The 15976-nt window shown below is 45.1% G+C and overlaps 1 protein-coding gene across 1 annotated transcript in view; it reads left to right on the top strand.

The window, feature by feature from the left end:
• The window catches only part of LMF1 (lipase maturation factor 1), a 339188-nt gene extending 326253 nt beyond the window's left edge, over nt 1–12935 (top strand). The window contains exon 11 of the mRNA XM_077828568.1: nt 12761–12935. Coding sequence (XP_077684694.1) covers nt 12761–12935 — 175 coding nt within the window. The remainder of the gene's footprint in view (nt 1–12760) is intronic.
• The last annotated feature ends 3041 nt before the right edge of the window (nt 12936–15976 follow it).

The following is a 15976-nucleotide window of genomic DNA, read 5'->3' as shown; positions in this document are numbered from 1 at the left end:
TGTGGCACATTAGAGAGTAACAAATTTATTTGGGCATAAGTTTTCCTGTGCTAGAACCCACTTCATCAGATGCATGGAGTGGAAAATTCAGTAGGCAGGTATAAATATACAGTACATAAAAAGATGGGAGTTGCCTTACTAATTGGGGGCGGGGGGGGGGTCAGTGCTAACGAGGCCAATTCAATTAGGATGGATGTGGCCCATTCCCAACAGCTGACAAGAAGGGGTGAATATCAACAGAGGGAAAATTACTTTTTGTCGTGTTAACGAGTCCAGGAGGCATGGCTGCTACCTAACTAAATTAATCAAAGCCAATAATTTCAGATGACAGGAGTTTGTACCTTTTGGGAAAAGATGGAGTGGGAGGATGCAGGCCTATGATTTAATTGCTCAAAGAAATTGATTGTGTTTCTTGCTTATTTTCACAATGCCGCTCTAAGTGTTAACGTTTTTGAGGAGCCCTTCACTGGGATTGTTGGGAAGGTGACAAAGATGTCATCAGGTTCTCTCTAATAGAAATAAGAGAGAGATTACAGGTGTGTTACGGAATCATCCCATCACCCCGTGGATTGGGGGAGCACAGCAAATATAATGCCAGTTCCCTGTGATAGGAGTGGGCGGGGAAGAATGCAAGTATATAATGGAGTTCTTCTCCAGTAAAGAGGAGGAATTGTGCAGGTATTTCATGGGGCTCTCCCTGTCAGACTGAAGGAACATCTGACATACTCTGGACTAGGGAAAGACCTTGCCAACATATCACAAGGTTCACTCAGAGTTTTGCTGTGTCTCCCATGATAATTCTTCCATTTTACATTTACTTGATTTATACTGTGATTTGGAAAACCATGGTCATTATAAAATCTCTGGGTGCATGTGAGATACACACAACATTAACGCTGAGTGTATGGATGGAAGTCTGTCCGAATAAACTCAAACCACAGCTTCCCCCGCCTCTAGGAGAGCTTGTCAAAAACATTTCAACGTAGTTTTTCATCGAAAAATGCCATTTGGTCAAAAGCAGTGTTTTGTGAGACTGTCAATTTCAACTAAATTTTCAACCAAAAAATCAAAACGAATCATTTTTTACTTTCTTGTTTCATATCGAGAAGGTTAAATGTTTCATTTCAACTTCCTTATTTCAATTCATTTTGTTTTGACTTTTCAGTTATGTTAAAATATTAATATAAAGACCCAGTTAAATCTATAAACTATGTTTAATTTATATCATGTAATGTTTCAACGTTATTAAATGAAACATTTTGACATTATCCAAACAAAATGATTCGATATTTCCAAATCGAAGAGGCTTTTTTTAAGTTTTGTATCAGCTTTCCAGGAACAAAAACAAAATTTGAAATGTCTGAATTTCCAGCAGGATGAAAAATTCTGGTTTCCAACCATCTCCAATAAATACCCAGTGCTTCAGAGGAAGTAGGAAAACTCTCAAAGGTGCATCCAGCTAGTGCAAAACTGTACTCGTCCTTTTTGGCCATTGCTGGTAATCATCTCAGTAGTGGCGTGGAGGTTTGCTTCCCTTTGTATCTATATTCTGCCTGCATAGCTGCATGTCTTATTTATGCTCAAGCTGTCATCTGCTCAAAGCCTTTCTGCCTTTGTTACCTGCTCTCATAGTAACTCTTGTGCATCCCATTTGAATTAAGCAAGAACATGAGAAAGGAGAGCAGACCCCTTGTCACCATTGGTTTCTGTGAGTTAGTTGGCAGCATACATTTGGGGTGACCAGACAGCAAGTGTGAAAAATCAGGACACTTTTATTTCGGGGAGGGTGGCATAGTTGCCTATAAAAGACAAAGCCCCTAATATTGGGGCAGTCCCAATATCATGGCATCTGGTCACCCTACATGTATTCAACACCTACCCTCCTGAGAGTCACAAACCTTCTAGGTTGAATAATATCTCTTCTTTCAGAACCTCAGATAAACTAGGGCCTAGGTCCTGCACTGGATCCATGTTGACAGACACCTGCACCCATCCAGAGTCCCACTGACACTGGGAATGCTCTAGTTCAATCGCGAATAGATGAAGGTGGTGGAATCACTGGCTGGAATTCTGTGTCCTGTGTTATACAGGAGGTCAGAATACACAGTCCTAAATGGGTCCCTTTGTGGCTTTATAATCTGTGAATCCCTGCCTTTGGCAGAGCTGTGCATGGTGCAGGAGACTACCCACATGCATCCAGTAATGTTCCCAAATTTTTGAGAGCCGAGACCCATTTTGGAAAAGTGAAACCAATCATGCCCTTCTTCAATCTTGACACAAGGTCCATTGGCCAGTATTCTCCAACCCTCCAGCTAGTTAATCATCTGCCTCTCCAGCCCCAAGAGTGCGCCCTTTACCTTGGAAAACACTAGCTTAATGGCTGCATCTCATATATGTTCTTCTTGGAGGAGGAAGTATGGTCTATTGGTTAGGGTAGTAGCCTGGGACTTGAGAGAACTGGGTTCCATTCCTTGTTCCCTTCCTGTGTGACCGTGGGCAAGTCCCTTAGTCTCACAGAGCCTCAGTTTCCCCATCTGTACGATGGGGATAATGGCACTGTCCTGCCTCCCACCAGCTTTGTGAGGATAAATACATTAAAGACTCTGAAGCGCTCAGACACTGTAGTAACAGCAGCCACAGAAGCATCTTAGATAAAAAGGAGGCAGTGGAAGAAGGAAAATAACCTATAAAACTGCCATTATTTTCTAAATGGCTTTCGATCCAAGATTAATTTATTATCTCTCTTGCTAACAGGCCTAGAATAAGCAAGAAAACCTATGATGGAGGCTCTGCTGATTTGATGAATTTATACTTTCCAGCATGGCATACTCCCTGATTTACAGCTGAGTAGGAAACCTTGAGATAAAAAAACTAAATGAAAAGAAGACTCGTGTTTTGGTTTCTTTTCTCCACCCCCGTGTGCCCTGTCAGGCCATTAATTCCATCAGAAAACACCGTTTCTGTTTTTTTCCCTCCAAAAACTCTCAGCTGTTACAGGGAGACAGCTGCACCCTCTGGAACTAATTACAGCTGTCTGGGAGATTTAGGCCTCGATCGGTAACAACTTGAATATTGCTGCTAATTTTTAACACATACAGTTGGAAGATGTCATAATAGGCTGATATATGATAGAATCTTAAAAGTGCTACGGCACAGCTGCTACTGGGCATCTGGCAGGATGAGTTGTAGAATATTGATTTAAGAAATAATGCTTATTATTTTTAGCCTTTCCCCCTCCCTCCAAGGCCACATGATTTCATGGACTGAGGGTGGGCAGGGATGATAGAGTGTGTGTGCTGGAGCACGGGTTAGGCATGTGTCATTGTACTGTCCCAGAAAGTAGTTTGGTTTCCAGTGGGTTCCTGTTTGGGTGGCTATGTTGAGCCTCTCATTTCAGTGGTCATTACTGAGATACTGAATGATCTTCTAACATGAGGCTGTTTGGATTTTTACTTCTGGATGCTGTTACAGAAAGAATCTGACAGCGGTAGTCTGTTAGTCCGTGTTCTACATTTTATGAACTGTTGTTGTCACTGGGATAAAATAACATAGAGAGTTCTCCATCTCCCAAAGACCATGTCTGACTCACCTTAGCTGGCTCTAACCTGTTGCTTGTCGTTCAGCTCATTATTTTGTCTTGGTGGTTTGATAAATTGCGGTTCTTTTGGGGGATCTCTTAAAGGATATTACCTTTGCACAACTGGATCAGATTGTTAGTCCGTGCACTCTGGTTTCCCACCTTTTGGCAGTAGTTAATACCTGATGCTTCAAAGAGAGGCAAAAGTAACCCAGACCCATTATTCACTTGGTAAATCATGGAAGGGTATATTTGTAAGAAGAATTTCCTTCTTGACTCCTGCAACTCTCAGCCCTGAAGCATGAGAGGTGATCAGTCTTTCCTTAATGTGTATAATCACCAAAGTCGTTAGTCCCTTTTTAAAGTAAGAGAAAGTACTGTATTTAGTTATCGTGACCTTAGTAGGGATTTTCTCCTTTCCCTGGAACAGTGAGAAAGGCTCATCCTTGCAGTCAATTTCTTGTGGTTAGAAGAGGGCTTTGGGCGTTTCTAACCATCAGAGGCATAAAGTTCTGGAACAGCCTTCCCAGGGGGGCAAAAAACCTAACAGCTTCACGACTGAGCTTGATAAGTTTGTGGAAGGGACAGTATGATGAGACTGCGTACAATGGCATGTGGCCCGTCTGCGACTGCAAGTAGCAAATATTCCTAGTGGTTGGAGATGGGACATTAGAGAGGACTTTGAGTTACTACAGAATTTTTTCCTGGGTGTCCAGCTGGGGGTCTTGCTGACATGCTCAGGGTCCAACTGGTCGCCATATTTGATGTCAGGAAGGATTTCCCCCCCAGGTCAGATTGGCAAAGACTCTGGGGTTTTTTCGCCTTCCTCTGTAGCATGGGGCACAGGTCACTTGCAGGTTTAAACTAGTGTAAATGGTGAATTCTCTGTAACTTGAAGTCTTTAAATCAAGATTTGAGGACATCAGTAACTCAGGCAGAAGTTAGGGGTTTATTACAAGAGTGGGTGAGGTTCTGTGGCCTGCGATGTGCGGAGGTCAGATTAGCTGATCGGGATGGTCCCTTCTGGCCTATAAGCCTTTTGATGGATCACTGCCCCAGCTGTCATCTTTTATGTTTCTAACCTTACTAAGAAATGCATCCTTTTCCCTTGTGTTTCAAATATGGCATGTTCACAGATAGTCTTTGAGGGCGAAGCAGATTAATAGACAAGGGTAGCATATTGATCTTGCACTCCCATATTTTTATGTTCCCTTTAAAAGCCGTAAGTGTGACCTGAAAAATCGTTAATCAGAAAGCGCAGCATGCCAGAAGGGCCAAGGATCTGGCAGGTGTAGAAGCCTGTGTATAGACTGAAGGGGCCATTCCTCCACCCAACCGCAAAGAGTCCTGTGCCAAGCTTCTTCTGTCCAACTTCTTCCTGCTGCCAGGCCCTAGCACAGGACAACACTGAGGAGGCAGGTAACACCACCTCTAGGTCTAGGACATGAAGACAAATTCCCCCAGTTGATTGACAGGCAGCCGGGAGGAGCTTTAAAGGGGGTCAGGTGGCTGACAAAGGAAGTCCCAGCTGATAACTCTGAAATGAATTGCAAAGCTCTCAAGGTACCTGGCTGATATCCATGACAGATGGTTATTTATCTAGTTGAACTTAGAGCTGCCATCAGCTGCATCCTTGAAGCTAGCAAGTTCCTTGAACACAGATTATTGGTTCCACAGAATCCACAAGCTCTACTGGTTTTGCAAGGAGAATTTTAAGTTCTTAGGATCCTAGGTGTGTTCTGGATTTGAGAGCAAAGCCAGTCATTTGTGTGAACCAAAATTATTGGTCTCAGAATTTGCGGTCTCTCCTGGGTGTCTCTCCAGAGCTCCTAAGTTCCAGGAACATTAGCTGTTTTTCTAATGGAACCTTAAAAGCCCACTGGTTTGTATGAGTCTGATGCGTGAGAACTCTGGCAAAAAGAGCGATGGTCCTTGATGGTTTCAGTATCTGCAGGCACCGTGCATGTGTGAAACTTGGTTGAGTTACAAGCTCTGCAGATCTGCATTTGAAGCTTGCAAACTCTGTGAGCCCTAATATGGTGGACTTGGGGGTATTAATTCTTTTGCCATGTTACTGGAAGAACGTGTTCACTTTCTGAACCCCGCAATGAATGAGTAATTCACAACAATGATTGTTCATCCTGCCAGAGGAGCTGGCAAATTCTGTAAATTCTGAACGAGGCAACCAGCTAGATAACAAATCCAGCACCTTTCTGGAGTAGAACATAACCACTATGAGCCCTGAAACATAGGATTCACAGTGCCTATGAAGTCCAGCAGCTTTTAGATCTGTGAGTCTGGAAGAGAAAGATTCACAGGTGTTACAATTCCTGCTGTGTTGTCTCCACAGCATCTAAATTCCATGGCACTAAAACTAATGATTCTGGAGGTCCTACAGTTTACTACTGCTTTAGCAGAAGAGCTTGTAAACTCCACAAAGGAAGAACTCAGAGATGATTATACTTTACGTTACGGGGTATTTCCTCTGAAGTTTGTTGATCCTCAGGCATAGGCAGGCTACTGCAGCTCTGACGTTCTAGCTGTGTAAGGGCCATAGAGGGTCCTTAGTGATCAGAATAATGCTTCCAGCTTGCTTACCTTGTAGACTTGAGACAACGTCAACTCTGTAATGCACACAGTTTGGGTCAAGGAATTTAGTAGCTTTGCAGACACAGCCAGGAGAACTTTCAAGCTCTGTAAAGTGAATAGCTTTGGTTTAAAGAGATTACAGACTCCAAAGTCACAGCCTGCAGAGTTTGTAAACTCTGTAAACCAGCTTGTCTGTTTTGAGAAAGGAGGGAAGCTTTGCTGAGACACCTGGCTTAATTTCTGTGATCCATAAACCAGCATCATCAATCCTCCTCAGTAAAGAATTGTTTGGTGCACCTGGACTCATTATGGAAACATGTATAAAACAAATGTGAAGTTTTAAAGAGATACGTTAGCCACCCTCACAAAAAATAATGACTTTATGAAAAGTGACAAATCACCATTTTTTTGGCTTGTCCAATTGTTCGCATCATCCCTGGAGGGAAAAAAAAATCTCCTTTGCCCTAATAGTAAGCAAAAACTTCAATCAGAAATGTTTTTTTGTTTGGTTTTGGGGGGGTTTATTACATTGGTAGGAGGTTTATCATGCCTACCAACCTAAACACTGCATTCACTATAATGGCTCCATGGTAAAACTACATCTTCACCCATCATGGAACTCCCATAGGGAAAATAAAACAATGGCCAGGTTTCCATTTGTTAACCAATGGCTTGAATTTATCCACCAAGATACCATATTGGAGGGATCTTTGTGGTTTTCTTCCTCCCATTTTAGTGACCATTGACAAATGATTATCAATGAGACCAAACTACTGCCCATTGTCTATCTCTATCCCTGGAGTGTTTTGAAGGCACTCTCGACCATATCCCATACCGCTATGGTATATCTATGCTAGATGGCAACATATCCTCTAGACTGGACAGAACCAGATCTGATCATGGTCCACTCATTCATTTTTTAAATTCATTCCCCATGAAGGCAGGTGGTGATCTGTACCTCAGAACTGAGCATAGGTCCGAGGAGAGGAGCAGTGCAGAAACTACGTGTTCATCATCTGGGAAGGGAGGGGCCCTGGTTATCTTTCTTGGGGCACTCAGGATGGTACTGACTGGCTTCAGAAGAACCAGCCCACTTCTGCCAGAGTGAGAATTGCCATAACCTGGTCACTTGGAAGGAGAGGGGAGGTAGAGAAGAGGGAATGAGGAGGAGCAGTACAGATTGAGCCCATCCCAAGGAGAGAAAAAAAGGACAAGCTGGGATTTCCAAAGCTGCCTAAGGGAGTTAGGCACTCAAATCCTTAGGTGCCTTTGAGAGATCTCAGCCAGAAGGCATCTGGGGTGGAATTTTCAAAAGCCCCTCCGTGACTTAGGAGTCCAACTCCTGTTGAGAGTTAGTGAGAACTGTGCTCCTAAATCACTTAGCCGCTTTGAAAAATCCCACTCACGTTGCCTGAGCCCAGATTAAGGTAGAGCTTTGGGGGAAAGGAGTGGGCTTGGCTGGGATTTTTTGTTGGTTTTGGAGGGGTTTTGCAGAGTTATTTAGACTCTCCATTTAAGAGCTTGAAATGTATTCAGATGCAAGCTTTCTGCCACAAAAATGCAGCTTTAATTGTGTGCGGTTGCCTGAATGCTCACACGGTTCTAGTTTTACAGGCCGATCCCTTTGATAGCAAACATTTTAATAGACAGACGACATATGGGAAAGATCACGCCACATCAGATGATAGATATTATTTAAACGGGGCAGGCAAGCCCATTTGGAAGGGACGGGGAAGTTTTCATTCCAAAGGGCTCGCCCGACAGCCAGCATGACTAGGGGAAGGATGGCTTTGTGGTTAAAGCAATGAACGAGGGGACCCAGGAGCCCTCTCTGCCACAGGCTTCCTGTGTAACCTTGGCCAAATCACTCAATCTCTCTGTGACTCGGCTCTCCATGTGTAAAAGAGGGATTATCATGCTTTCCTGTTACACGGGGATTTTGCAAAGATTGGTGTTTGTGGCATACTACCTTGTATTTTTTATTTATATTACAGTGGTGCCTAGAGACCCCATTCGAGGTCGAGACCTCACTGTGCTAGATTCGGTGCAGACATAGTGTGTGGAATAGCCCCTCTCCCTAAAAGTTACCATCTGAAGTGCCAAGACAAAGGGTGGGCGGGGAAAAGAGGTTCAGAGAGGGGAGGTAACTTGCCCACACTCACCCAGCCGGTCACTGACAGAGCCAGGACTCAACTCACACCTCTCCAGTGTCCTACCCACTAGACCACGCTGTCTCCTGCGATGCGACAGTGACACAAGCCCCTTGCTCCCTGCAGTCCATCCCAGTGCTTGTGGGGTACATTCTTCTAGGCTGATATTTTTTTCCAGATCCATTTTGGAGATCTGATCTGCTGGTATCTGCTGCAGCTTCCCTGAGAGACGAGTGGTCAGTGACGGGGCCAGCTGGGTTGATGGTGGCTGGAAACACAGCACAGAGGCACTGCCGTGGGTGGCCAGTAGCAAACAATTAAGGCTATTCTGGAAGATGGATACATTTCGGAATCAAAAAAGCAATCAAACAGCACAGCTTCTACATCTATAAGTATCTCAGACAGGAGCCTGCAGGCTACCTGGGCCCATGTAAACTTCGATGGTTAGTAATGGTCTAATTATTAACAGGAAATTTTCTGCTCCTGCGAAGTAAACACTCTGGGAGTAACACTTCAGCCCCCAGTTGACTTTTACCAGCCTTAAAAAAAAAAGAAAACCAACCAAACCCTCCTGAATATAATGAAAACAGCAGCTGTGGGTTAGCATTTAGTGATGCAACCCCGGTTTCTGTGCGACAGCAGACGCGGCCCCATCTGCGGCACTGAGCATGAGGAGTGGTGAATATTTTAAAAGCATTGACCCAGGAGTCTCCCACTGAAGTGTGCAGAGCCAGGGCCCTCGGCGGGGCCATGCACAGCTCAAACCCACTAAAGTCCCTGCAAGGCACACCATCCATGATAGCGCAGCCTGGTTCGGAGTGACTGGATTTGAGGTTCGCTGGGTCTGCGGGGTGTGGAAAGGCTTCCTCCTCTGAGCTGCTAGCCAGCAACCATGATAGGACTGTGGGCATTATCATATAAACCCAGTGGAGACAAACACCACAGGAAGTTCCGCCTCAGATAGCCAGACTGACAGCTTCCCTTGGGCCCCTGGTTGGTCCAAGCACCCTGTTTAAGCCCAGGAGTTCCCGGAAGTGTCTGTGCCACCAGGTGGGCTCCCCTGCCAGTTGTCGTGATGGACCTGCTGCTTCTCAGCTCACTCTTGGACTCCTGACCTTTGGTTCTGACTGCCCCTGCTCTGATCGCTAAGCCTGACTGCCCAAACCCCCATCGTGACACTGGATGGGTGACCTCCTAAAGGGCCAGCATTGGGGGATTTGAGGAAGAGGGAGGGAGTGGTGTGGGCCACTTCAGAGGATTCCATTTTAGATAAGACCCTAGTGTCCAACTTTCCAAGCATCCAACTTCAGCAAAGGCTGTTGCTCTGCAATCCTACAGGGTCTATTTTGCATTCTTTAAAAGGAACCTCTTTGATACGTAAGGCCTTGTAAACACTTAAGTGACCGGAGCCTTGAAGAGCTGCATCCTACTCTTTGGTGTGCAGAGATGTGGGGGACTGGAGGCTCTTTCTGCAGTGAGAGGAGGCATGTTCTGGGGTGTATCTAGGCCCTGAACAGACCGGGAGACACCTCCCCAGCTTGAAGAGCTCACAGTCTAATGTCTGCACTGCAGTCGGGAGCTGTAACTGCAGCACGTGTCCAAGTACCTGAGCTAGCTTTGATCTAGCTCGCTCCAGTAACAATGGCAGTGAAGCTCACCCAAGACCCCGGGTACAAACCTGAGCGGCCGCCATCCATGCTGCTATTACTTGAGCTAGCTTGGGGACGTCTCCATGGGCTGCAGTCACGCCTCCTGATGACCGGGTAGACATATCCTACATGAAGAGGTGGCAAGTGAATGTAAAAAACCCATGAAGGGAGTGAGGAAGGGAAGAGGAGGTTCAGCACTGATAGGGATGCAGGGTTGCATGGACTCACTATGTGCAATGTGGCAGATTTGGGGCCAGACTCTCCAGGCCGCTAAGCCACTTTGCGCCATGTGAGCAGTGCAAAGCAGCCTCAAACTAGCCAGAGGTGGCCAACGAAGAATTCACCCAGTGCTTGGGGGCTCTCTGCCAATGGATCATGGCGAGTGCAGCTCTGCTGTGTCCTCTTCCAGCCACCTGCCTCCCAGTGTAAGCGGAAGGAGGAGACATGACATAGGTGGGGCGGTGAAGAAAGGTGGTGTGGTGGAGCTCCGTTCCACCTGATCTGACCCTGGCATAAGAACTTTGGGTCAGTGGCTTAAGTTAGAGCTGCCCCTGGGTTGCTCTAACATGCAATGGGCTTGGCCCTCCCTGAATCAGGGAGTTGCAACCAGCTCCTTATGCTGCCCCACACAGCCTCATACGCACACAAACATACATGCTCGCTTGCTCTCAAATGGGGCAGAGAATCAAGGTCTTTGTGTTTTGTCCTTTTTTTTTTTTAATGTAGAAAAATTAACAAGAGGCACTGATATTGGCAAACCATGGTGGCCAGCTGCAGAGATAGGTATTGATACCTACAAGTTGCTGTTATTTTTTTTAATAGGAGCATTTATTTATTGCCCATTGCCTCACACCTGGGCACCAATCAAGGCTTAAGCTAAAACATTCAAGGCTTGATCACAGCACACCCTTTCTTTGAAATTAAGCTAGGTTCCTTCTCAGTCTTTTGCTGCAAACTGAGTTTCATGTTTGAGCGCCTTGGCTCTAGAGTGAACACACCACAGTAAAAACTCAATGGCAAATATATAGCAGCCTTCTTGATTGTTTTAGCAGTAGAAACTGACTTTATAGCAGCCCAAGACCCAGTGATAGGAACAGGCAGCTGCCCTGCTCAGTAGCAAGGTTTGTATTTTAGTAGTGAAGCAAAGCAGTTTTAAATGAGCATTGACATGACTTTGACGTTTTTTATTGCCAGTTATTTTATGAACTTATCCAGCAAATACTGTCATGCACTCTGCAAATAGGGACCTCCACTCCCAAGGGCTGTGGGGTTGTTCTCTCTTGTCAGCATGCCCTATATCAATAGGTGGGAGAAAGGGGTTTTTAGAAACCAAAACTCTAGAACCAAATGCCCTGTGCAGCCTCCAAATGTGTTTCGCTTGACTGATGAATGCTTCTTTCCGCACTTCTAAAAAAATCTACTTTTCCATCCACTGCCAGGGCGGTCAGAAAATACACGCACTCTTAGCCTCTCTAAGAAGCAGTGGAGTAAAAGGAACAGGAGTTGGTGGGGTTAGGGTGAAGGGATGTATGGGGGCTGTCGTCATGAGACGTATTCATTGGGGAGAATAACTTTGCGGATCAACTGAAAGTTCCTTGGGTTTCAGAGTAGCAGCCGTGTTAGTCTGTATTCGCAAAAAGAGAAGGAGGACTTGTGGCACCTTAGAGACTAACCAATTTATTTGAGCATGAGCTTTCGTGAGCTACAGCTCACTTCATCGGATGCATTCAGTGGAAAACCACGGAATGCATCCGATGCAGTGAGCTGTAGCTCACGAAAGCTGATGCTCAAATAAATTGGTTAGTCTCTAAGGTGCATCCGATGAAGTGAGCTGTAGCTCACAAAAGCTTATGCTCAAATAAATTTGTTAGTCTCTAAGGTGCCACAAGTCCTCCTTTTCTTTTTGTGAAAGTTCCTTGTTTTCATCGCAAACTGTTTTCTAGAGGAGGAAAAAGAATCCGTGTTTTGTAGCATGACTCCAAGGGTACGTGTCCGCCCAGGTCGAGCTAGGTTGCTAGAAAGAAGAGTAGCCGTGGCAGTGGGACGGGCCAGCTGCCCAACTATGTACCTAGAGTTTTAGACGGGGTTATACTCGAGGCGGCTAGCCTGTCCTGCTGCTTACACTGCCCCGCTACACGTCTGTTTTTATCACACTCGCTCGGTCAGAGCGAGCACTGGTGTGTCCACCTGCACCGGAAATCCCAGCTCTAGCTCCAGTCTAGGCCTACTCTGTGGCAGATGTTCTGCAGCTCAGGTCCACTGAGCACTGGCTGGTTTGAAAGTGGTGGCTCCTCCTCCTAACTTGCACCGAAAGGAGCTAAAAATATATTGCTACTTTCCTAACATCGCTTTACCATATAAGCAACTTCTGCAGTTGCCGCATGGATCGTCTGTGGTTGTGCGTAGAAGTGAAGGTGCTCTGAGTGATCGTGAACAGGAAAGGAAGAGGAGATAGGGCGAGGGCAAATAGAAGGGAAGGTAGGAGCCCAGCAACATGAGTTGGACAGGAAGTGTCCTCAGGACAATCTCTGTATTTAGCTGTGGTCCACACTGTGAAGGCTTTTGAGAACCCTTGCTCTGGGGGATTATGAATGGGATCTGGGGCCTTTCTCCTCATCACTGCCTAGGTTGAATCGAAAGCCATTGCTTCCTGATGGATATTGGTGGGGCTTGGGCCAGTTCCTAGAAGACAAGTGTCCGCATTGCAAACATCACTGTATCAGTGTTACCACCATGTATCTATATTTGTCTCGAACCTCCTTCTAACTGCACTGTGTGCTTTATTTTATTCAAAGGTGGATCAGAGGAGAGCACTTCAAGTACAAATTCAGCCAACCTGGAGGCAAACATGCCAGCGAAGGGAAATGGTGGATTCGAAAGAGAATTGGGCCGTACTTTCCACCTGTCAATCTCCAGGGCCTGAAGAAGTTTTACGAAGCGAGGGACTGGCTGTACCCAAAGCAGAATTGACAAGAGGAGAGTAATAAACATTGACCAAGAACAACCAGTTTCCTTAGAGTTTATAATTCTCCCTTCCAGTGTTTTTTTTAAAAATGTGTCTTTTTAATACTCATTTTATAGTAAAGTCATCAAGCCAGGGTGTCTGTCTCCTATGTCTGTCTGTCTGTCTGTGCCTATCTTTCTCTTTCTGTCTGCCTAGCCTTCCTTCTATCTCTCTTCCTATCTACACATCTACCTGTCTAATTATCTGACCTGTTTTATCTAGCTGATCTGTTGAAAGTAATCCAACCAAACTGCCTGCTCGAAAGCTAAACCAGATTTTGAACAAATCTAGATTTGGAGGGATAATGGCAGTTTCAGATTGGCAACAGACATCTGAGAAGTTCTGTATAATGGGGCGTGCAATTCTGATGAAGGTGGAATGTGGGTTTATCTAAAATCAAGGCAGGTGAAACACACACCAAGATGACACAATTTTAAAATTTCTGAAATATTATCTGAAGACAAAATTCCAGCCCCTTTTTCACATCTCTCTACTTTGCACAGTGTCAGGGCCAAATGCTACGCTGTTATATTGGTTTAAATCCTGATCGCTACCTGGGTAACTGAGGACAGAATTAAACCGTAAGACTATGTAACACATGTATTCGAAAGATTTGAGTATAGAGGCAGTAAGTGATACCAAGTGAGGTGTAATTCCAGTTTCAGTTGACGGTTTTGGTATTCTCTCATATACCAATCACAATGAACTTATATGCAATATTTCCAGAGGCTTTCCTGTTATGCACTATTGTTTTAAATAATCCAACTTCCCTGCCTGGAGTGAGCTCTCTTAGCTAACAGTCAGCTTGCCCGCAACTTAACATGGAACACACCCCACATTCTTGTTTGGCTTGGGCATAGGTTTAGAAAGATGGAAGCTTTTAAATCCTGAGAAGGCTTAATTGTTTTCCTTCAAAAGGGGCTTATGCTGACTCTTAACTTCCTAGTGGAGGACTCCAGACATTTTGCTGCAATGTTGACAAGGCGAACTGTAATATTTCCTTCAGCACTTGCTACGTCTGCACAGGATTTCTTCCTCTGAGCAAAAGTCTAATCCTCTGAAGGATAAGTTTATTAACCCCATTGGAGGTATAAACCCAACAGCCTGAGATGATAACACAGAAGATAATCTTATATTGGATTTTCTCGCTAAACAAAATCCTGTCAGGGGACTCTCTTTACACTCTCTACAAGAACTCCCATCTTAACTATTCTCAAGACTCTTTGAAGGCACAGAGGAGTTATTTTTGCCCTTCAATTGTAGGGGTCTGCAGTCCCTACCTCTTGTCCATTATACCCTTTGTGTCAAAGCCTGCTGCTTTTGCTCTGTTCTCCTATATCATGGCTAGTCTGAAACTGAGCTGAAAAAAAAAAATGATCTATTTTATTTCAACCAGAAGTTATGGGCTTAATGCACAAAACACGAGGCAAAGTTCTCCAGCCTGTGTTATGCAGGAGGTTGGCCTAAATGATCATAATGGTCCCTTCTGGCCTGGGAATCTTGGGTTCTTTGAAAGGGCCGGTGGATTTCCTACTCTCGAAGTGTGACATTGACATTCGTGTCCCTCCCCAACTCAAGTATTTAACACCATGACAACTTCAGGTAGCTTGGCCGGGACAGATGGGGAGGAGGGAAATGGAATAGCTCCTCCTCTGTCAGGGAATACCAGTCAGAAAGAGTTTCTTTGCTTATGAGACATGCAGAACTCTATGGGATCTCTCCAGACGATAGCGAGGAGTCAGTGGGTACATTAGCTGAAACAGGAGTTGGAGGAGCAGTTCTTCCTGCAACAGCTACCAAGGAAGGGGAGCTACTTTCCCCTATGCTCCTCATTACTTTAATGCCTGCTATTAGCAATTATCAGGCCGGACCAATTTTCCCTGGGGCCAAGCAGCCTTCTTGGCTCTGAACACATGGCACGTTTCATAGGTCACAACACTGATCCAACATGCTAGTGTGCAGGGCCCGTGCATGGAGACGTGAGTTGCGTGTGGTGATGTAGCTGCCCTTGATTCCGTCGGGGTTGTTTTGTAGTGACTGCATCGTCGTTCTGCCCTGTGGTTAAATGGCCGGGGATGTCGCTATTAAGTGACGTTCTGCAGCAATGCTTTGGAAGGTCAACAGTATGATAAATAAACACAAAAAGTCTTTATAATGCTGGTTACAGTTTGGTCTTTGATGTTGCTGGGCCAGCACTGTGGGCACTGCTGAGTCTAGTATTTGTTAAACTTTAAAATGTCACACGGGAGGCTTTCAGCTCCCTCATTTGTCACGTTAGCCCTTTCCCCTCTATCCCCTGCAGCATGTCATTCTGGCTAAGTCATGTTGAGTTCATCCCCTACTGGACCTTTTCAGTGCCATTCCCAGCTCCGCAGAACGGTCACAGCTGAGAGATACCAGACTCGGAGCGTTGGGTCTTCACCCTCTGAGCAAGAACCTGAGTTAAAGTGTTGGGTTCTAAACACGTTACAGCAGCATGTTGATTGACCATTGGACACTGTCAGAGCTGCTCTATTCTATGTCTACCTATCCTTATACTAACTGCTCCTACCACCCTGTAGAAGACCCGGTCTCTGGCTTCCTCCCATAGATTTAATGACCAGGTCTGATTATATCTGTCTGTCTTAATTGAGGGTTGTTAATCCATCACAAGAGACATTTCCAAGTGACTAGGTTTGTTAACTGACGACAATACTGAGTGTCATCTAGATTCATTTCCTGAATCGGAGAGAAGACTAGGACTGGGAAATACTTAGGTATTATAATGATGAGGACTAAAGAAAACCGTAAAATGGATTAGATTAGATTAATCCTCATCAATCCCCCTCGAAAAATGTTTCCCACCTTCTCCTCTTTGATTTAGACCTTTATCTATCACAACCCTTCAGCGTGGTTCCAGCTCAAACCAGTTTATACTACAATGTGGCTGGTTGGCTCGTGTGGACGAATCACAGAAGAGGAAGTAGAAAGTGGAACAGGGTCGTGTTGGGGATGAGCGTCTTCAGAA

Source organism: Eretmochelys imbricata, chromosome 10 (assembly GCF_965152235.1).
Source record: "Eretmochelys imbricata isolate rEreImb1 chromosome 10, rEreImb1.hap1, whole genome shotgun sequence".
Lineage (NCBI taxonomy): Eukaryota > Metazoa > Chordata > Testudines > Cheloniidae > Eretmochelys > Eretmochelys imbricata.
This window is presented reverse-complemented; position numbering and strand designations above follow the sequence as displayed.